This window comes from Thamnophis sirtalis, unplaced genomic scaffold, assembly GCF_051295495.1.
Source record: "Thamnophis sirtalis isolate CommonGarterSnake01/CBP01778 unplaced genomic scaffold, rThaSir2_p1.2 scaffold_2, whole genome shotgun sequence".
In the NCBI taxonomy this organism is placed as follows: domain Eukaryota; kingdom Metazoa; phylum Chordata; class Lepidosauria; order Squamata; family Natricidae; genus Thamnophis; species Thamnophis sirtalis.
The window spans coordinates 139,078,577-139,102,222 of NW_028261382.1; the positions used below are offsets into that span (position 1 = coordinate 139,078,577).

Below are 23,646 nucleotides of genomic sequence, written 5' to 3' on the forward strand. Positions count from 1 at the left end.
TTCAAAACAAAAATATAAATCTTATAAAAATTTCTTGCAGGTTATGCTTTCTGCTTTTTTTAAAAAATATTACTTTTCAAGTGCCATTAGATGACATATGCAGGCCTTTGGTAAAATGCTTTGGGTACAATATGGAAACAGTGTAACTATTAACAGGTACATCATAAAGTATTCTTTTTTATCAATTTGCTCTATTGCACAGAACTAGAGTGTCTTTTTAAAGAGTTTTATAGTAGACTCCTAGGTTTACAAGTTTAAACATGTCTTTTACTGCCATTTAATATCAGTCCAATAATTGAGTGGTTAACCATATTTAGGTGTATACATAGAACTTGGAGGTTGCAGTCATGTGCCCACAATTGTTAACGAAATCCCATACAATTCAATGGGAATGACATTAAGCATAGGGCTTTGACTAACAGGTCGCCCTGTACATTTTATTTGGAATACCTTTTAAATTTAGTGAAATGTATTCTATGCATTGTTCATAGAAGAGAAATCTTCAGAATATTAATAAACAGAATTTCAAAGTGTGATATCCTGCCATGCAATGCTGTTGTTAAAATTCAACATACGTTGATCTTATGCCTATTAATATAAAGAAAAGAATGAAGCTCTTAATTATTTGTCTCATACACTGGTTGATCAGGTTAAAATAATGTGCCTCTAAGTACAAAGATCTCTACATTTACATTAAATGTAAATGAATGACAGCTGCCTATCAACATCATACCAGTATACAGTAAGTTAACCACCCATTTGAAATTAGAGATCATTTAAAGTAAGTCATGTTGATTAACATACCCTTCACCTTTATAAAGGTGCCCACGTGTTGGAAGTCCTTGACTTTCAATAAGTATTTAACCTAATTAACATAGAACTATTGTTAACTGCATGCAAAAGATTCTTCAATATCCTCATCAGTGGTACAATTGAACCAGAATGAATGTTTTATCTTCTCAGAAACACTCCTACAAATATAGTGGATCATGCTGCTAATATAACTTGGGATACAACTCCTCTCATGGTGCTACAGATCTCCCTGTCTCATTTAGACTGATGTATTTTTATTCATAGAGAAAGGCCTATACTAGATTTATAGATGTATATTTTTATACTGTGACTTAATTTGTCATTAATGAATTTTGTATACCACAATTTTTTCATATACACTTGCAAAAGGTAAAAACTTGGGACATATATGCCCAAATAAACCTATCACCCAAACTAAACAGAATGGGGCTTTTAAATATGGTGTGAAGTGAAGAACATACTTGTTTATAAAAGCTCTTAAATATTGACAGACTGGGAATTAACATGAAAAGGATGACATCTGAAACAAGCTTGGATTGCTGAAACTATATTTTTAGATAGAAATGTTTGAACTTGTGTGCTAAAAAGTTTCAGTGATACAGATTTTGAGTCAAAATAGAAAAAAGCATTCCAGACTGAATTTGTGTATTTCATTTAAAATTACTATCTTGTGATATGGAAACTTGTGTTGCTTATCATGTATATGTACTTTACAATGTATTCACAAACTACTGTTGTATTTGTATAAAATATAGACAAAAGATTGCATATATATTTTTGTGTATAAGCTCTGTAAAATAGCTATCACATTATGAAGCTGCAGCAAAAATTCATTTTAGACATTCATATCCAAAGAAACAGACTATTTATTGTCCACATACCCTGATAAAAATATAACTTGCTGCTATTAAACAATAGTACTGCAGCTTCTTGCAGCCTACAGTGTTATGTTTGCTGTACAAAAAAGTATGTGAACTCCACAAAATATCAATAAAACTACAAATGGTTTTAGTTATGTACAAAATATGCCTGTATTTAAACTGCTGTATGTTGTTTATCTATTGTTGCGGTAACTACTAATGTCTTTGAGTTACTTTTTAAATTTGTGGATAACTGTCAGTTTTACTGTTTGAAAGAAGAATGATAAATAGCATCACTGCATCATTTGACCTGAGAATAAGGAGAACTGCTGGATAAAATGCATACCCCACATTAGAAATTTCTGCATGAGAGAGAAAAAAAGTCACCAGAGGTTTTTCCTAATGAGGAATGTATAGTTTGCCACTAATTACACTGTATCTTAGAACACCTTAAAGATTATCCTGGATTTTGTTTTGGGGGCGGGGTTTGGGGGGGTGTCTTTGAATCAGTTTTTAATTCCTAGAGATTGCCTCGACTAGTTGCTGCAGTTTTGTTGGCAACGTTTTTAAGAAATGTCTTGCCACAGCTGCTTTCTAGGGCTGAGAGAAAATGACCATCTTGTACCTAAGATGGAACTGGAATTCACAGTCTCTGAGTTCCTAGCTTGATGTTTCAACCTCTACCCCAGTGGTTCTCAACCTGTGGGTCAGGACCTCTTTGGGGGTCGAACGTCCCTTTCACAGGGGTCACCTAAGATCATTGGAAAACACATATTTTCGAAAAAATACAGAAAACATAAAATAATTTTATGGTTGGGGGTCACCACAACATGAACTATATTAAAGGGTCGCGGTGTTAGGAAGGTTGAGACCCACTGCTCTACACCAAATTGGCTCTGCTGTTGTTTGCCCACCTAAAAATGCTTTCACTTTTCTCCCATGATTCCAAAACACAAAATTTAATAAAACCTTATAAAAGAATATGCAGTTACTGTTGAAGACAACATTGTGAGGTGTTCCAGATTTATAAGTCCAGGATTATTTGTTTTTGTATCTTGAGAATCTTAATGAAATGTGTATCATGTTTCTGAAAGACTTCGACTTTTAGTGTTTCCTCCATAAAAAATGGAAGATTTATCCATGCTTAGGAGGAGGAGAGTTCAGAAAGAAAACTGGCTGCTTTGTGCTGCCTTAAGCCCTTAAACTGTGCAGCCCTGAATGAAAATGTTTCAGTGAAAAATCCCAATTAAAACAATATCGCCACTACGTCGGCTACTAAAAAGTATTCCTTTTGAAAGATGGGAAACAAGAATATGAGAAGGGAACCATCAATTGTTTCCCACAAAATGCTACATACACCTAAAACAAACTTTGTACAATCTACTATGTATAAACCCATTCAAATAAAAATAGACTAACCTTGATATTTGCAAATTACATAGATAACAAGTACAATCTTATTATAGAAAGAATGGTCCCAATATTTTTAAAGGATTAGATTGAAGAGCAAGCTCATATTTCTGTGAAATTGAAATATGTGAAATCCATGGTCATAGATATTGTATAATACTATGAGTGCTTCCATTTCTAATATTAGTGGTCAAGCTAGCAATTTGAAAGTATTATGTTAATTACTATGTGAATCTATTTTCCTCTAAATTTCAATAGTGAAACAAATGCCCTGTTATACAGTACCTGAATAAATCATTGTGCAAATACAAGGTTTAGACTAGAGCCGAGGTGGCGCAGTGGTTAAATGCAGCACTGCAGGCTACTTCAGCTGACTGCAGTTCTGCAGTTCGGCTGTTCAAATCTCACTGGCTCAGGGTTGACTCAGCCTTCCATCCTTCCGAGGTGGGTAAAATGAGGACCCGGATTGTTGTTGGGGGCAATATGCTGACTCTGTAAACCGCTTAGAGAGGGCTGAAAGCCCTATGAAGCGGTATATAAGTCTAACTGCTATTGCTATTGCTATTGGAAGATTCAATTTATTCAGGTTTCTCACAACATTACCAATTCTAGTAAGCTGAAGAGTTGAACAATTTCCAGTAGCCAAATCCTCTAAAGCTATGTTTCCCAACATTGGCCATTTTCAGATATGTGGAGGTCTCCCAGAATTTTTAATGGTCATGCTGGCTATGGAATACTGGGAGTTCACACAGCCAAGATTAGGAAACACTTATGTAAAGTCAATGGTGAAAAATAGTATTGAAGCTCAAGATCCAGAGAATTGTACTCTACTTGTGTTCTGAAAGTGTAACTGAATTATATTGCAAATAGGAATTCTTTCCTAAAGCTTTATACTTCATAGAGTCTATCACAAGTTATTCAGATCCACTCAGTTTTTTTAATTGACACCATTTCATATCAACATTGGAAACAGGAAATATGAGGTGAGTGAATCTAGCAAAATGGTTGTTTCATAAGAGTACACTTCATTGATAATAACCTGCTAATCCTTTTTTGATATGGGAACAATAAAATAGTTGGTGATTCGTAGGTTAGGTTTTTCCTCTTCACTTTGCATTGGAAATTTGAAGAAGATATAAGATTTGTGATTCCCTCACAAATAACATTTATTTAGAATTTATTTAGCCACCCATCTTAATGATATGGCTCTGGGAGCCTACATGATTAAAAATAGAAACTACCAACATAATTCAACATTAAAACAAAAACAAAAAACAGGAAAGAGTGCAGTCTACACTTACACCAGCCAATTAATTGACTCTGCACTTCTATGGACCCACCCCCCCAAGCTGATGGCAAAACCCAAAATTTGAGGAACTTTCAGAAGTCCAACAGGGTTTGGTCCAATCTTACCTTGGATAGGGATGATGTTCCAGAAGGTGGGTGCCAGGCCAGAAAAGCATCTCTTCCTGGGTCTCATCAAACGGCTCCTTGAACCATAACATTCCTCTTCTGCCAGACCTGATGGGATGAGTAGATGTAATTGGGGAGAGAACTTCTTTCAAATAACCTGACTCCTTGCCATATAGGGTCTTGAAGGTTATAACTAGTGCCTTAAATTATATCCAGAATCAAACTGGCAACTAATGCAGCTTATGGAACTGAACGGTAAGATATGCATACATGTGCCTTGGTCACATATAATGGCCCCTACTGCTGAATTGGACATCAGCTGAAGCTTCCGGACACTTCAAGAACATTCCCATGGTATGAATGACTGAGTTAAGTCTTTCAATCCATATCTCAGTATATGGAATATTTCCTTATCCCAGCATGAACTCCTATATTCTCAGCCTTTAGTCTATTGAACATAATAGAGAAAATAGAAATGTTGAGTGAAGTCGGTAAACAAGTAATAATTGGATTTTTGTTTCCATTTATAAGATAAAAATCTAATGTGATTCTTTCCTAGCAATTTAAGGAAATTATTTTAAATGTATTGTTCAAAATTGTTCTTTAGCTACATTCATACCAAATAAAAGATAAGATTGCCCTCTTGTGTAGACAAACTGTATTAAACATTTTGTTAACCTTAAATCACAGCAGGAAGGCAGTACCAGAATTCTAAAGTAAAATTTTCAGGTCAGATATTTGTGATCATTATCCAATTCTAAATTCAGCAACTTGCCACTTTATGTGAGTAGAATTTAATTTGGTACTTTTCTACTTAACATTTGTAATCATATTATAATAGGAAATGGCAGTTCTTTAAAAAGCCGTCCCTGTTGTTTGAAGTCATCATTGCTTTTCATCATAATGTAATATTAATTCTAAAGGTTCAATAAAATTTAAATGACAGATTAGTTAATATAAGATTCAGAAAACACCTTGCAACCCAATTCTATCTCCAGTTCAGAAACTTAGTACAACAACTTGTAGCTATTCATTACTACTATTTGTATGTATGATATACATCCACTACTACTTGTAGCTTCCATTCCTACAAGAGGACTAGAATTTACTATTTCTAAGTTTCTACTTCAGCATCATAACCTATTGCAGCCTCAAAAGCTTTAGAAAAAGAGTAGCTATTAAAGTATAAGTATAAGGCAGCATAAGAACTCTAAATATATGGCACAAAAGTTATTTCTTTAGTTCAGAGTTTACAAAGGCCAAGTAAGCTTCTCTATATAGGTAATTCCTTGGCTTTGATGATCTATCAGAGTAATTTCTTCAACCAGACCACTGATAATTAAAAACAACAAGGCTTCAGGTGACAAATATAATCAGAAAGAGGAACCAATTCTGCAAAAGCTTACAGTCCTTTATAATAAACATTGATTTGACTTGTTTTTGAAGCCAATTTGAAGTAGCTGACTTAAAGTTAAGCAAATCTGAATCATACATTCCACAGTAGAAGCGCTAAAGCTCCAAGGGCTGAATTTTTGCAGGAAATTCAAAGGTAAGATTTAAGAATATTTGATAATATTTGATATCATTTAAATGACTCAAATATCTATTGATAGATTCCCTTTACCCGAGACTGGATCAGCCAAATATGTTGTAGAGCACTTTCAAACACACAACAATGATCCTCCAAAGACAGATCAACTATGTCTAATGCAGACATGGCTTCTAAGTTTATTTTGCCTAAGAAAGATTCAGTTCATTACCTACAATACACCCAATCTCTACACCCAAATATAAAGTCAGAAAGCTAACTGTTATGGACATAACTGGGCTTTTTCCCTTCTCATTTTGGTCTGCTCATTTTGAGAATCATTAGCAACATAGTCAACCTCCAAATCCTTAGTTGACTTTTAGTGTTAATGGTGTCCCATTAATTGGCTCAACTCCAAAGACCCAATAGATCCTTTTAAAATCTTGGGAATAAACCTTCAGGTTTAGTCAATGATCCTGCAAATGTTTGGATCTCTGCTTGTACAGAAGAGCATTGAAATTTAATTACCTATTTTTGTGATCTTCATAAATTAAACCTTAATTCATGTTAGAGTGGTTATGAGAGGGAGCACTGTCATCAAATACCTTAGGACAATAGTCCATAACTCTCAATCCTGGAAAGCCCATTCTTATGTACATAAACTACATCAGAAGATTCTTCTGTATCAGAAGAGTTTACTCCTGCAGGTATTAAAGTGTCTAAGGTCAAACTCTTGAACAGGGCAAGATCTTGTATGTGACACAGGTTGACTATTTGTTAAACCTCCCAATGAGGTTCTATAAACTAATTTTTTAAAGTCAATACTTGCTGCATTAATCTCTAATGAAGGTGTCAGATTTGAAATAGGTATGCCCAAAACTGAACATGGGGCTTGGAGGGAAGTTCTGCGTTATGGTTAAAAGTTTTGTTTCTCTCAGTGAAACTAGAACCTCTCACTTTAATGGATGACAATGCTTCTCCATTGGCTTGTAGAAAATAAATTACCCAACATTGGTCTATGTAAAGAATAGCTGATCAAGCCAAAATGAACATATATAAAAGCTGGAAAATGCAGAATTACAATCCAAAATCAGCTTCCTAAGATAACTGCAAAATGTTTATCATCATGAACATCATATCATCATCAGCTTCCTAAGATAACTGCAAAATGTTTATCATCATGAACACCTGGAAATCTGTGAATTGCATGAGCACAATTGAGCAAAAGGAAAGAATTCTTTAGTTAGGAATAGCATCATACCTTCTGCCTTTTTCTATACATGGAAGACTATGTACATTCTGAAGAAATAGAAACAGGTAATAAAGTGTTCGGTGCATATCCATTATGCCCTATTGAAGCATTGGAAGGAGACAGGGGAGGGGGAAATTCTTCAAGGAAAAATGTATGTTTGTTTTTAAAAGATATTGAAATTCTCCTGAGATGGAGAATTAAACATGTTTGGTTTTTGTAGAACCTTTATTCCCTCTATTGTTATTTTTAATTATACATTGAAAAAGTTACATAGCATCACATAACCACTAGCGATTCCACTACGAAACTAATAGCATTTTTTTCTTCTTTGTTTTTGCAAGACACCGAACATTGGTTTAAATTCAATGAATGCAAAATAACATAAAAGCCACAGATTCTCTACTGGAATCAATAGTAAACTAATCTACAACCAGAAACTAGGAAAGTATAATTATTTTATTATTACTATGAAGTATAACTATTGTACAAAGGAAAGAAAAAAGGATTAATATAATTCTATATTAACTAAGTAGCTCTTTTAAGGAAAGGAAATTGGTTACAGACTTGTTGGAACAAAGGATTCAATTTGATATGCTGTTAAACATAACCTATTCAAACTACCATTGAACATTTCATGGCCAATCCCCTTATGGAATATAATTAGGGTTAGGAAGTCAAGTTATCTGTATTTGACTCTATCCAACCCAGGTTAAGAAGACCAAAACATAATTTCTTTGAAGTAATAGCTATTTAGTTTACTGCAGAAGTAAGTTTTTCAAATAACCTACTGGTATTCTCCCATTGTATCATAGAGTTTTCACTCTTGTTTATTTTGATAGCCACCCATCAACAATCCTTGAGGGCTGACATAAGAAGATCCTTTATAACAAAAGATTGTCCCCATGAAGAGATGGACTATCAGAAATTATTGTTGCTGAATAGATAGCATACTTATTGAAATTTGAACTTATATAAGTATCTACTTGGAGATAAGGATCCAAACACTACAAGGCAAGTAGCAGAATTCTACAGCATACTGAATATGAAAATCCCTTAAGGGATTAAATGTAGCTAAGATTTTTTTTAATGGGATTTTTTTTTGTTATATCACAGAACTACCTATTTAGCACCTATTTGTCACCTGAATAAAGAATTTGATAAAATAGCTTAAAATAAGTAGGTCTTAAACATTCTAGTATTTCAAATTTTAAAGTTTAATAATTTGTTCTATATTATTTTAAACAGTTAAAAACACTATCAAGTTATGGGAGTTTTTATAACCAATTACACATTTGAGCTTCTCTTTTTTATGACTCCTACTAACAGCATATATTTTTATGCATCCTCATGTGTTCTTACCTGGATTTTACAATTTTACTTGTAAAACATGTATTATATCAGTCAGTGACTACTATTGATTCTTAAAATTGCCCTTCTGAGGCTCAGTACAGTAATTTACAATTCAGCAGCTATTGAAAGGCCAATCAAGGAAAGAAGTAACCCTTTGATCTCTGCTGTTCTGATCTCAGCAAGATTCCCGCTGAAGTAATTTACCTCTGAAAGAAAACTGTTATTAGTGCCAGCGGTTACCACTTTGGTTTATAAAAGGGAGTTGTTAATGAAGTGATTGTAACAAGTCAAAATTCCTTTTATTAATTTCACCCTTAGTACTTGTTTAAAAAACATACCTAAAATTCCCAGAATTATAGTATATAAACAATCTGTTTTGTAAAATTGCAGCTAATACTTCGTTAATTAGTTATGTAACTCCATAAAATTATTACTTCCAGGAGACTTTTTGCTTTTAACTGCTGCTCAAGAATGCAAAAAGTTGATTTCTTTTTCACAAGCATGAAATACCTGCAGATGTTTACCTGCTATACAGTTTAAAATAAGGAAAATTCTGACAGAGAATTATGTTGAGCACTATGTAATGGAGTGAGCTCCCATTCCTGCCCCAGCTCCTGTCCACCTAGTGGTTGAAAAGCATGCAAATGCAAGTAGATTAATAGGTACCACTTTGGTGGGAAGACCTTCCGTATACCTTTGGCTGGTCACATGTCCATGGAAAATCTCTTTGGACAACACTGGCTTTCTTGAAGAAGAAACAAAAATGACCAAAGTCCGCCCTGGAGTCTGACATAACCAGGCAGGGAAACCTTTAATTTACCTATAATCTGAAACTGATTGGCGTTTATATCTGATAATAGCTTTTATGGAAAATATAGTAACTTGGTATACTATATTGTACTATAAAAGTATATAGTACAAAAGAACAGAAGAGTATTGAATTTGCATTTACTTTCTATTTTATAAACATTTTCCCTCTTTGTTAATCTAGTTTTGCCTAATTTTTTCCTTAGATAATAATGCCATCCCCTCTTCCTCTTAATCGTCTTCTCCATCTGGAATTCTCTCCATCTGTGAATGCACGTCCCTGCAGTAGCCCTTTGGTCTGTCCTGCCAAAGGAGAAAAGTTCTTTGGGGTGGGAAGCACATCTAGGATTCGTCGGCTACCCCCCCACTTAGCTTGGTGTTCAATTGACTGGGATCAGTTATGTCTTCTGCATCTCCTGGGCTCTGGTGGGTTTGGTTCTGTTTACAAGGCAACTTACCATGGAGCTACAGTGGCTGTAAAACAAGTGAAGAGATGCAGTAAGAACCATTTGGCATCACGGCAAAGCTTCTGGGCAGAACTAAATGTAGCACGTCTTGACCATATCAATGTGGTACACATAGTAGCTGCTAGCACATGTACCCCTACTAGTCAGGATAGTTTGGGTACCATAATTATGGAATATGCAGGTAATTGCACTCTACATCATGTTATCTATGGGACTGATTATTTAACAGGAAATAACGATGGCCTTAAATGTGACCATGGGTTTTTGAGTACAGCTCAGGCTGTCATTTACTCCTGTGATATTGTGGCAGGGTTAATATTTCTCCATTCTCAGTTAATTGTGCATCTGGATTTAAAACCTGCTAACATATTCATAACAGAACATAATATTTGTAAGATTGGAGACTTTGGATGCTCCCAAAAGCTAGAAGATAGTGAATCTTCAGGACTACATCTTTGTCATCAAGGGGGAACATACACACATCGTGCTCCTGAACTTCTTAAAGGTGAGAAAATCACACCCAAGGCAGATATCTATTCTTTTGCTATTACTCTGTGGCAAATGGTAACCCAGCAAGAGCCTTATCTGGGTGAACGCCAGTATATACTTTACTCTGTGGTAGCATGTAATCTGCGCCCCTCTCTAAATGCAGCTGTGTTTAAAGGTTCAGCCATTGGCCAACAACTTGAGACAGTAATTGAAAGCTGTTGGAGAGCTGATGTAGCCGAGCGTCCTAGTGCAGAATGTCTCCTTCACGATCTTCATTGCTTGCCTGTAGTAGTGTAAACAGATTTTGTCTTATTTTTTGCTACTTGTCCTAGCTAAAGTGTATGTTATTGATCTTAACTTTGATGCTTTCAAGAAATATATATATATTCTAGACATGAAGTTATTTAAAAGAGTGACAAGTTTTTTCTGCTTGTTAGGATTCACAGTATTCAGTTTCTCAATTATTTATTTATTTTTGAAAGATGCATTCATCTCTTAACACCACAATAAAACAAAGAATCCAAAAATTTGTGCTGTGAACCTTTGGACAAATTATGATGTGCTATTCTCTCTGCCCATTAAACATTAATACCAATAAAATGTTGACTATTTTTGAATTACTGCAATTCAAATTATGTAAAGAATATATATGTAACTTTAAACATGGTAGTGTATGAATTGAAAAGCATAAATAAGAAAGATATTTAACTAGAGTTTTTGTATATATTTTCTGAAACACTTTTTTCAATAAGAAAATAACTTCAGGTGTTCATTCATTTCTACCATGTAAATTGAGAAGGAAGCTATTGTAGAAATTCCTAGTTCACCTATATTATTTCTCTTCCTTCGATGCCATCTTCCATATAATAAATGCAAACATTTGTTATTATAGTTAAATTATTGGTCTCATTAATTAATCAAGTGTATATTATTTTACTGATCTTTTAAAAGAAGTTACTTCCTATGCTTTCTGCCAAAATAAATTGTAAAGTTTCTAAAAAATATTTGTCAAGCGTACAAAAGTTACAAAAGGTTTTGTTCATTTGAAAAGAAAATCTGCAATTCTAAAGATACTTAAAAGGCAGCATACTTATTGTAGCTTATTTCAAAGAACAAATTCTAATCTAATCCTATGTATACTTGTTCAGTATTCACTGAAATTAGTAGAAACTACTTTTAATAAAAAAAATAAATTTATACTGAGAGTCTGTATTATTTTGTAAAAATGTTAAAAATAAAACAGGAGAGTTTGGTTTGTGATGCATATCTACCGTATACAAAGCTGTGGTGCCAGTGGCAAGCAGAGCCTATCTGTGGGCACGTGCTCTATCGCCAGCTGTTCCGCTGGTTTCCAGTCCACATGGGCACTGGCTAGCTGGTCTTCGCTGGTGTTTTTTGGGCCATTTTCAGGCTGTTTTCGGGCCATTTTCAGGCTGTTTTCCAGGCCATTTTTGGCCTGAAAACAGCCCAAAAAGACACCCTGAAAATAGTCCGAAAAATGACCAAAAAGCAGGTACGCACATGCTGGGCAGTTGGTCTTTGGGTTTGCGACATTCTGGCACACGCACATGCATGCACATTCTGATTTGGGCACTAAGTGCCGAAAAGGTTCACCATCACTGCTATAGTACGTCAACATCTAATGTTATAGATTGTGTTTTTACAAAATTGAGAGAATTGAATAGTTACAATTTCAGTTGTTACATTAAGAACAGTCTTTACAATAGTATGGCTTTATGAAATCTGTATTTAAGAGATTTTAAATAGCTGCTACAGTTTAATCACTAAATAGTGGTTTAAAATCAGGGAACAGCTGACACTCCTGAATTTTTGCTGACAATTTTCCACTTCAGTATCTACTGAAAAAAGTACTACTCCCCTTCCATATGTAAAATTGTCCTATGATTAATTTTAGAAAAATAAAATATTGGATAACTTGCTATGCAGGATGTTCTATAAATACATGAAAATACAGGTTTTTGAGTACTGAAAGAAGACCTTAACTGATTTTTTCCCACCTTATAGTGTGATTATCCCTTAGATGACATCTACTTGCATCTGTAAATAAATACATAAATAGCACAAAGAAAAATATTGCTGTATCTGATTGTTATCCAGGTAGGTAGATCAGGCCAGGAAATTCCATAGGAAGGTTAGAAAATGACTATTAAAAAAAATATTGGAAGTTTGACTATGCTGTTCCTCTTCATCTTCATTCTTCAATGAGAGAGCAGCTGCCTGAGCAGCTTCCACGTGTTATTTTGACTTAGGCAATGTATTCTGTATAGATTATCAAGATAATCTTCCTTACACTCTCTTTATAATTATTTCCACACCTAAATGGAATGACTAGATGTTATGTCTCCAAAAGCTTCTATGTTCTCTAATAGAACACTACATGAACATTTTAATACCATACTATGCTCTTGATGACATAGTTCACAATTAAATCCCCATTTTATTACAGTTTATCCACAACTCAGTGTTTCTCATCATTTCACTAATTTTCTATTATTTCCACTGCATCTTTGCTCTTATTTAAACTCTACAATAGAATTCTTCCACCTCAGCTCAGAAACTGAAAAGAAAAGACATTCAGCTATATTTCATGTTACTTCAGTAAATTTAGTTGCTAAGCATACACTGTATTATAAGGTAAGTCTTTAAACCTAGGTCAACTTTTGTTGATTTCACAGACACATCCATAAAATTTTCTTGGCAACACTGTGGAACTGATTTGCCATTGCCACCTTTTGGAAAATGTCATTGTACAGGCTAGGAAAACATCATGTTCTCCTATATTCCTATGATATTTTACAACCTGTTTTCATTTAGGTAAATAATATTAATTTCTTGCTAGTTTGCCTAAGGTTGTTGAAACACCAAACCTTTTTTTAATGTTGTCTTGCAAAAGCAATCTGTTTCTATTTTGGGTTATAGACTTTTTGTGTATATTATTCCTTGAACAAGTATTCTACTCTGTTTCTCCCTGTCCTGTCATTTCACTTCTACACTGAGATAGCACTATTGTACTTTCTCACATGCTGTGCTTAAAGTCAAATGTTCAATTTCTTATAGTTCACATGGTTGTATTATAGTTAACATGGAATTCACATTTTTTTTTCTTTGAACCCTAGGAAAGAAATATTTGCTGCTACCTACTCTCAACCTTGCAAGTAGGAGGCAAGCATCTTCATCACTAGGCCACCAAATTATATGACAAAATTGCTTGCAAAAATAGTGATTTAGTTCAGAGATTGTATATCTCTTTTTTGTTGTCATTAGCCATCTAGTGGTTTATTGGAGCAATCCATTTCCGACAAATTTAAGTTTACAATGTTGAACTGTTGGTTATCAATTTTGCTTCAGTATTACCTATGACATTATGAAAACAAAAGTTTTCCATCAACTGAAATTGAGAAGCCTTTGACAAAGTTGAAGCTAACTATACATTTAAGGAGAAATTGTTAATATCCAAAAGAATTGTAAGATTTTGTTTTTGTTATGGAGCCATTATGTCATCACCATAGATTTATAAAAGTTAATGAAAATATACTGTTTTTCAATTGGTAAAGTGAATAAAAATCAAATATAAAATAATTGCAGATCTGATTCAACTTATGAAATAATTTTTAGATAAAGTGGTACTCAACAAATTTCATACTCAATTTTTTTTATGCAAAATTTTTGTCCCAGTACTCATTGTTTATTTGGTATTTAATGCACAAGCTAGAACCTATACTATACCTAAACTATACTATTCCTTATGGAAAAAAATTGTTGATAGTTACCAGTTTTGGTACTCATCGCACCTCCTGGAACTAAATAATGATGAATACCAAGGTATCACTCTAATTAAATTTAAAATTATTTTGTAACTGTAACTGTCCTTGAAGAATCTGAAACACTTAATATAAATATTACTTAATAGTAATAGTAATATACTGATATTTTAGCATTGTTAAAATTTAAATGCAACTTTTCCAATACAATGCATTCGAAACTGCTTGGACTACCAGTATATTTCACAAAATTTCCAGGCAGCATGTCTCCCACCAACTAGGATTGCTGAGACTTTTACTAATTTAGTAATGTAGTAATTTAAACCAAGTGTAATAAGGCTGAATTCAATTATTTGAATTACATAGAATAAAAATAACCAGTTATTTAGAGAGATGTCTACCCAGCTCCTTTGTAATAATAAACCAACAAAACACCAAATTCCTTACCTGCTTGATTTTAAGAGTTAAAAAACCCTTCTTAGCCTAAGTGTATTTCTGGTGTGTCTGTGTAACGTCTAATCGGTGTTTCTTAACATCAGTCAAGTTTAAGATGAATGGACTCCAACTTCCAGGATTGAAGTCTTGTGGGTTGAAGTCCACACATCTTTAAACTTGATTGAGATTGAGAAACACTGAGGTACTTGACACAATTACTCGAATAGAATAGAATTCTTTATTGGCAAACTGTGATTGGACACATAAAGAATTTGTCTTTGGTGTATATGCTTTCAGTGTACATAAGGAGAATAAAATGTATTCATCAAGGTGGATTCAGAAGAAAATCTGCTTTACTACCACCACTTACAATACTAGATAACACAGTATCAACAGTAGAGTCCTTCAAGTTTCTAGATTCTATCATATCTCAAGACTTAAAATGGACACCTAACATCAAAAACATCATAAAAAAGCACAATGAAGAATGTTCTTTCTGCATCAACTCAGAAAGCTCAAACTGCCCAAAGAGCTGCTGATTCAATTCTACAGAGGAATTACTGAGTCTGTCATCTGCACCTCCATAACTGTCTGGTTTGGTTCTGCAAACAAACAAGACAAACACAGACTTCAACAGATTAGAATTGCAGAAAAAAACAATTGCTACCAACCTGCCTTCCATTGAGGACCTGTATACTCAAAAAGAGGGCTGTGAAAATATCTACACAGGCAGACCCCTCACATCCTGGACAAAAAATTGTTTCAATTTCTGTCCGCAAAACAACGCTATAGGGCACTGCACACCAGAACAACTAGACCCAAGAAGTTTTTTCCAGAATGCCACCACTCTGCTTAACAACTAATTCTCACAACACTGTCAAATAATTTACTAAGACTATTACTATTATTTCTCTTTTCCTTACTAGTAGCTATGTCTTCCAATTTATGACTACCAACTTATGACTATAACCATGTTGCTTGTATCTTTCAATTATTGTTTTTGTTTCCTAATACGAGTTGATAGCTTGACAGTCATAACCTTGACTGTCACTAAGTGTTGTATCTTTTTATTCTTGATGAATGTATTTTAGTCTCCTAATGTACACTGAGAGCATGTGCACCAAAGACAAATTCCTTATGTTCCTAACGGCTAATATTAAACATAGCCTATTTGGACGCAATAGGGGTCATTTTACTCTCCTCCAAAGTAATTCTAAAAAGTAACAGGGGAGAACGCCACCTTCTCCAGAGAGACCAACCACACCCACGCCCACTCCACTCCACTCCACTATTTCCTGGCACCAATAGGAGCGCCCGCGATCTCTACGCCTGCAGATCTTCCACTACCCATTACGTTTCTGGGCGTAACGGTATCAGTTCCGGGACAAAGGGCAAGAGGCGGGGAATGGTTCTCCCTCAGACTATATAAAGGCCGCCTCTTGAACGAGTGCTTCCTTTAGGTGGTTGTCTGTGCTGCGGCTCGTTCTTTTGTTTCCTGACTCACCGCTGTTCCCCGGGCCTCTGGTACTCACTTCGGCCGGGATTAAGTCGGTCAGGAAGGCTTCGCGGCAACTATGGTGAGAGGAGGAAGTGGGGAGGCCCGCGCCGAGGGTTGGGGAGGGGGGAGGATGTACGAGCGGCACGAAGACTCTTAGGCCGCCTGCCTGCCCGCGCGCCCCTGCGTTGTGCTGTCTGGCGGCGCGCGCCTTTTTCTCTGGCTGCCCAAAGGCGCTTCCTGACTCAATAAAAACTGGAACAAGACGAGCCTGTTCGTTGGAGAGGGGAAAGGGCGAAGTCTTGTGTTCGCTTTCCATGCGTGTCTTTTGTGGTCCAACTTTTTCGACACTGGGCTTGAAGTCCCGCGCAGGTCGGAAAGGTCCCTGCAGATGGTCCAGTGCAGGGGTTCCCAAACTTGGCAACTTTAAGACTTGTGGACTTCAATTCCCAGAATTCTCCTGCCAGCATAGTTTCCTTACATAGAGTTGAAGTCCACAAGTCTTAAAGTTGCCAAGTTTGAAGACCTCTAGTCCAGTAAGATGCGTGGGAATGGGCTACCTAAATACTTAATCGTATGGGGATCACTAAGCGGAGAAAGGAGGACAGGGTACGAAGGAGACCTAGATCTCAACCTCTTTTCATTGGATGTTATTTCAAGTTTCCTGGATGTGTTCCGATTTCTCAGAAGACTTAAAATGTACCCCGAATTGGACATGGTACTAAAACTAGAATTCTACCGAGCTAGGTATTTCCTATGTCTCTCTCCTGTTCAGATATAATAAGTAATGCTGTATTTCTACATTTGCAACACGAAAACCAGGAAGTTTTCCAAGACTGGGAAAAACTAATTTTTCTTTAGTATGAAGACTGATAATTAGAACCTGAGGAAAATCGTATCACTTCATTATAATGCTGTCAGATTATTGCTCCTTAATTTAAAAGTTTAAAGGTTATTTTTGTATTTGAGAATATAGAATCTTGTTATAAGTTAATAGATGGATTTCAATCCACTTCATAATTCTGGCTAAAATTATAGTTCAAAAAGTAATTAAGTGCATTATGCAGCCAATGATAGTTCACATTGCTTAATTAGTTAAAATTGCATAATTTTGATTGTGCCTGATTAAAACAGTCCCACAGTTATGATTTCCTCTTACTAGAAGCAAACTGAACATCCTTCAGTGAATTAGGGCAACCTGTTCTCCAAGGAATGCACAGACTGCTGAATAGTCTGGAAAAAGTTTTATGCAGACATCAAAAGAGCACAGGAAAATATTTATTAAGATGTCAATTCTCTTATTGTGTGAAGCAGCATTACCACTTCTCAACCAATCACGGAAAGCTGATAAAATATTACTCTCTTTGAAAGCTTTTTCTAGCTTTCTTTGGTAATAAGATCTGCATATTCTACAGTTCCTAACTGTGAGCAAACCAAGAATTGAAGTTTCTTGCACAATTTTTTGGGGGGTGGGGTGGGATCCAGAAGTAGTTTGCTGTTGCTAATAGCTGAGTTGCTAATTTTCATTTTGGCGGTTTGTTATAGGCATTTAAAGATACTGGAAAGGCCCCTGTGGAACAAGAAGTAGCAATCCATCGTATCAGAATTACTTTGACAAGTCGCAATGTGAAGTCTCTTGAAAAGGGTATGTCACAAAACAGAACACACATTTTTATATTAGTTTACATGGTATTATCCAAGCTTGTGTGTTCTTACAAAGACATAGGGGTATCAGAATATTTTTTATTGATTCATATATTTTGTATTATTGAATCCTATATAAAGCAGCATAAATGTGCTATTTTTATTGATATAGAAATAAAATGATGTACATTGGTTATATTAGTATTACTATATAGTTGGCAATGAGGACAAAGGCTTAATTGAATTACTATGATAAATTTATACGCTATTCTGAGCCAACATCCCAAACAATGCTAAAATCATCTGTATGTAATGTTTAGTTAAAATTCTTGCTTTTTTTTTTCAGTTTGTGCAGATCTCATCAGAGGTGCTAAAGAAAAAAATCTAAAAGTGAAAGGGCCTGTTCGCATGCCTACTAAGGTATCTAATTTGTGGAAAGTTTATTATTGTCTTATATATCAAATATTAAATTGTATTAGAAATAGTTTGGTTATTGAATACATCTTTTTGCTTACATTTTAGACCCTGCGAATCACTACGAGAAAAACACCATGTGGTGAAGGTTCCAAAACTTGGGATCGTTTCCAAATGCGCATACATAAGCGCCTCATTGATTTACACAGTCCTTCAGAGATTGTCAAACAGATAACTTCTATTAGCATTGAGCCTGGGGTGGAAGTTGAAGTTACTATTGCCGATGCTTAACTGATTGTTACATGTATCAATAAAAGCTGTTAAGTTTTTATCATTGCTGGTTGTGGTAGTGACTATCATGAAGATTTGAGAAGTCTACAAGTTTTAAGAAAGGAACGTGGTGATCAAGATTCAATACAGAATTCTCTTGCTTATAAATTTGTAATGATTTGTGTAATTGAATAGACTAAATATAACACACACAAGGATAAAAAAAAATAGTGCCTCTCCATAATCTGATTCTTGTGTGTTTAATTCTTCAGTCCTGAAATAATTTCTATGATGGACAGTTTTAATTCTAAAAAGGGCACTAGATTAGTTGTGCATTGTAATCTAAACCCATTTTTCATTTTTAAACTATCCTGAGAGTCCAGCTGTTTGAGCATTTTTTCTGAAGTCTCCAGAGTACAAGTTCAGTATGTACTTTAGCAATAGCAATAGCAGTTAAACTTACATACTGCTTCATAGGGCTTTCAGCCCTCTCTAAGCGGTTTAGAGAGTCAGCATATTGCCCGCAACAATCCAGGTCCTCATTTTACCCACCTTGGAAGGATGGAAGGCTGAGTCAACCCTGAGCCGGTGAGATTTGAACAGCCGAACTGCAGTCAGCTGAAGTAACCTGCAGTGCTGCATTTAACCACTGCGCCACCTCGGCTCTTGATCATGGATGTTGCAACAGTTGTGTGAAAAAGTCATAAAGTCACTTTTTCCACTTTTAAGTCAGGCATTTTTTGACTTACAACTAATAACAGCTGAAAATTACAACAGACTGAAAAAGTGACTTGTGATTTTTTCACCCGTTGCAGCATCCCTATGATTACATGATCAAAATTTGGGCATTTAGCAACTGGCATGTATCACAATTGCAATGTCCTAAAATGGAGCAAAAAGGTCATAAAATGGGGAAAGCTCACTTAACTTTCTTGCTCAGCAGCAAATTTTGGACTCAATTGTAAGTTGAAGAGTAGCTGCAAATGATTTGGAGTTAAATAATAGAGTCATTTATTATACCTTGCAAAGAATGTATTTGAACAGAAAGTGATGTTTCCCTTCAAATAATAGACAAGTCAGTACTGCATAAATCTTCATAAGCAGGTTCATTACAAATAAAAATACACATTTTGGTGGGTAAACATTTCTCAAAAAGGAATACAATTTATAAGGACATCACAATTGATTTCGATAGCAACATTCTGAAATGGACTTGTCATGGGTATATCTCCTACGGCGCTGTTACAGAATTGTGTAGATTGAGTATTAGGAAAACCTTGGCAATGATGAATGGGTAAAGCACAAGCATTTTTTTAAATTTAAGCTTGCAATAGCTTAATGGCAGCTGATTATAGAAATTCAGCTTAGAAGTAAGCAATGATGGTTGAACTAAAATTTACTTGCTTATTCTATTGGACATTTGAAATTGTCAAAATTTACAGGATTGGTAGCTTCAGTAATATTTGTTAATCATTACTCATTAAATATGAAAAATATTTTTGCCTAATGATTTTAGGGCATTCTTGGTTCATTTTTTTTATTCCTTTGTTAATGCCCTCTAGTGGATTATTGCAGCCACTGTAATTTTAAAAAGAGGAAACCAGATTGTTCTAACTAACTGGCTGTTTTGTATTTGAACTTTTGTCAGGAATCTTTCTAGATGTTAACAGCTGACAATGTTGATCTCATTCAGTGCTCATTTGCAGCATAAGCTATATTGTATTCAATACACTATTGTATATTTATAGAAAGGCAATACACTGGCATGTAAATTCATATGCAAAATATTTTTATAACCATGTAATTTAATAGGGAAAATTGCATATTTCCTTGCAATATGAGTGGATTTGACCTCATATTCTCATAATAGTAATGAGTGTTTTTGCCAAGTAGAGACTCCTAAAAATCTAGTAAATTTCTATTGTTCTGGCAGTACAAAGTAATTTACACAGTAGATGTTATATTAAGGCGTGTTAAAACTTAAATGTATGCTAGTGTAGATTATTAGATTTTTCTAATGTCTGATCACCAGAAAAGGTTGAAATTCTATAGGTGTATATAAAGAATATGACTCATTGAATTTTAATACATTTCACACAGTACAAAGCTCTAATTCAATAGTACTGTCTTGGCTGAAAGAGCTTGCTATACTCCCACAATATGCAAAGCCACAGTTTACATAATTAATACAATTATTTAATAAGCTTTAGAATTCAGATGAAGAATGTGTCATGATTTATAAACATAGTGGGTGGGTTTATACAATAATCTAAAATCCATTTTGGCTTCTAGGTACAGGTGAAGAGAATCCATGCAAGATTGTCATTAGAATAATATGCAGGGCGAAAAAACTTAGTGGTTTTGTTGCAGTTGTTTATTTTCACAGTCTTTGCATGATAGGTTGGACCATTAATTACATAGGTTAAAATGTAATTGGCTAGGACACTAGGTGGCAGTGAGGTGTGCTTTTCAAATATTAATAAATGAATTAATGCAGAGAGCATCTTGTGCGAACAAACTCCCTGATTGGCAGAGATCACTCATGTTCCAAGCTGTAATCTTCAGCTGCATTTGGAAATGTTAGGAACTAAATGTTACATTTTGAATATAAAACATAATGAGCTGCAGTCCTTTCATATACCATATTTTTCAGAGTATAAGATGCACCAAGATTTTGAAGAGGCAAATTTTTAAAAAAAAGTTTTTGCACTCTGCAGACCTCTCCAAAAACGGGCTCATTTTTTCCCCCAAAAAAGGCATGAATAGCCTTTAGGAGGCTTATAGAGTATTCCTAGGGGACTGGGGGGGGGGGCAAACTTTCTGCCCTTCCCAGCCCCCAGGAGGATTCTGAAAGCCTCCTAAAGACTATGCACGGCCATTTTGTGAAGGGGGTGGGGTTTCTGGAGGCAAAAAAAAATGCTGTGTTCAGTGTATAAGACGCACCCAGATTTTGAGCCTCTTTCTTTGAGGGAAAAAGGTGCATCTTATACTCCAAAAAATACAGTACCTTTCGTTGCCAGTGTTATGAATCATGAGTACTATAGTCCAGAAATAGGTTTCTAGCAGTTCAGTCCGGTTCGGCTGAACCAGTAGTGCTTTGCTGGCCTGGGTCACTGGAAGTGGCAGCAACCCAGGCCTGCCACACCTCCGAACTGGTTCCCCGGTTGGTGCAGCATGGTTTTTTTCATTTTTAAATGTTCTGCGGATGTGCAGACCTATTTATGGGCAATTGCGCATGTGCACAGAGTGCGCATCTGGCGCATGCACAAAATTGTGCACGTACTGAACCAGCACTAATGCTGGCAGCAACCCAACCACGCTATAGTCCAAAAGAGTCACCATATAGGCGAGATGTGCAGCATGAAAATTAAATAAAAATAAGAATGCCAAATTCTGTAAATGAATTGTTACATCTGCCAGCACAATTACTAAGCTATTAGATTCTTTCTTCCCCTTTTCTCTTGTGGGGATAGCTGAACCAGGTTGTCTTCTGATAAATAGGTATTTTGTAAATTACTTATGGCAAGTAATTAAGAAATTTGCAAGACCACTTCCCTCCCATACTCTAAACCAGTGTTTCTCAATCTTAACCAATTAAAGATGTATAGAATTCAACTCCCAGATTCCACAGCCAGCCCACACATCTTGAAGTTTCTAAGGTTGAGAAACACTTCTCTAAAAATGTTAAATATATGCACCTGCTCATATTAACCAGAACCACTTTAATGGCTCCTTTGTTCTTTAGAAGTTTACCTGTTCTGAAGGTTCACTGAAACTACTACTTCAATAAAAAAATTTTTTTTTTCAATAAACATCTATGGACACACAAACTACACCTCTTTGCCAATAACTTCTAAGTATAAATGCTTATATGCAGTATATCCAATATTAACAATCCGATAACAACTTGTTTAGACAAAGGTCTGCTCAATTAAGCTTACAGTCAAGTGTGGAGATTACACAGCTGTCTCTCCCAGAAGTATCAGTAGGATAAGGGGAGAGCATATAAGCATAAATTTACTTGCTGACTTCTAATTGGTCAGCAGGCACTTCTATAAAACTTGAGTTACACAATAACTTTTGCTGGGAAACTTGGAGAAAAATAAATAAATCTTTAAATAGAAAGGGAGTGCTTCTATGTAACTTCCAGAGAAATCAAAAGAAGGTAAAATATAGTTCAGTATAAAAACAGTAGTTTAAATATACATCTAATAAATGTGCAGAGAAAAAAACAGCCTTATTAATGCTTATTTAGATATTAATGATGCTTATCCTGAAAAGGTTTGTGCCTAATTTGCCTGTAGTGGTATACTTTGCTAAGCTATGATTTGTTTAAAGAATGGTTTGTTAAATAACTTACAATGGATAAGTTTATGCAACATATTAACCCATTATCAAACAGTAACTTACAGTGTAATATGTGTGAAAGACCTAAAATAATCTTATATAAAGATTAAGCCTGAAACGAGGAAAATAAAATATGTATCTGAACTAAAAATTATAATTAAGAAGTACACTTTCTGAAACATGTTCTCTTAACATATTTACTCTGGTTTCTCTTCAGATCGTATAAATCTTTTGCCTTTTTTTTTAGAATTTGAATCTCTTCGTGTCATAAAAAACAACTACCGTATGGGTTAGTTAGGTTCAGAAGCTCTTATTGACTATCCTTTGGAATTTTACTTGTGGAGAAAGGTTTACTAGTGGTTTATTTGTGGTTTAGTAATAGTCTTACATGTTTTGTATTTTCACAAAACAGTACCAGACTAACATAACTGTTATGTTATTCAAAGAACCATTTCTCTTTAATTAAAAGAAGCTTAAATTCTAGAGATTTCATGGATACAGCTACAGTATTTAATTTTTTACAACATCATGGATGTTCTTAATTGTTGCCTTTATTTATTTATGTATACATATTTTTATGTTATTTCGATTTCCTGCTAGTTCATAGCCCTGATGTTTCCCAATGATCTTCCCTCCAAGCATCTCCAAAATCAACCAACTGAACAAAAATAAAAAGCTCTCAAGTTGAGCAAAACTGCTGACAATTTCCAAGCATTTTGGGTGCATTGTGAACAATACATAAGTGATCTGCCATTCTGCAAGAAATTTGATCAACTTCCTACTCTATTCTGCAAATTTAGGCTCAATCCTAGTTTGTTTCTAACCCAGCCAAGGTCAATTAGCTGCACCCCCTTGCAGTGTCTGCAAGTA

At 35.0% G+C, this 23,646-nt stretch overlaps 2 protein-coding genes and 1 non-coding gene across 3 annotated transcripts; all 3 read left to right on the top strand.

Annotated features, from left to right (window-relative positions):
• The first annotated feature begins 9,645 nt into the window (after positions 1-9,645).
• MOS (MOS proto-oncogene, serine/threonine kinase) lies at positions 9,646-10,686 on the top strand. The gene has a single exon (XM_014071126.2). It carries the CDS (start codon positions 9,646-9,648, stop codon positions 10,684-10,686), a length of 1,041 nt encoding a protein of 346 aa, XP_013926601.2.
• A 5,342-nt stretch (positions 10,687-16,028) lies between these two features.
• Positions 16,029-18,495, top strand: RPS20 (ribosomal protein S20). The gene is made up of 4 exons (XM_014071131.2): positions 16,029-16,183; positions 17,647-17,746; positions 18,092-18,165; positions 18,268-18,495. The coding sequence occupies exons 1-4, from the start codon at positions 16,181-16,183 to the stop codon at positions 18,448-18,450; spliced, it is 360 nt and encodes a 119-aa protein (XP_013926606.1). The 5' UTR covers positions 16,029-16,180; the 3' UTR covers positions 18,451-18,495.
• On the top strand, positions 17,962-18,026 carry LOC148049194 (small nucleolar RNA U54). Its single transcript, XR_015695720.1, has one exon. It is a non-coding gene; the product is annotated as a small nucleolar RNA U54 (small nucleolar RNA).
• Positions 18,496-23,646: the final 5,151 nt, after the last annotated feature.

Coding starts and splice junctions, on each gene's coding strand:
- MOS (XM_014071126.2), top strand. CDS start 9,646: ATGCCATCCCCTCTTCCTCTTAATCGTCTTCTCCATCTGGAATTCTCT.
- RPS20 (XM_014071131.2), top strand. Junction 17,747..18,091: donor TGTGAAGTCTCTTGAAAAGG/GTATGTCACAAA, acceptor TTTTTTTTTCAG/TTTGTGCAGATCTCATCAGA. Junction 18,166..18,267: donor CTGTTCGCATGCCTACTAAG/GTATCTAATTTG, acceptor CTTACATTTTAG/ACCCTGCGAATCACTACGAG.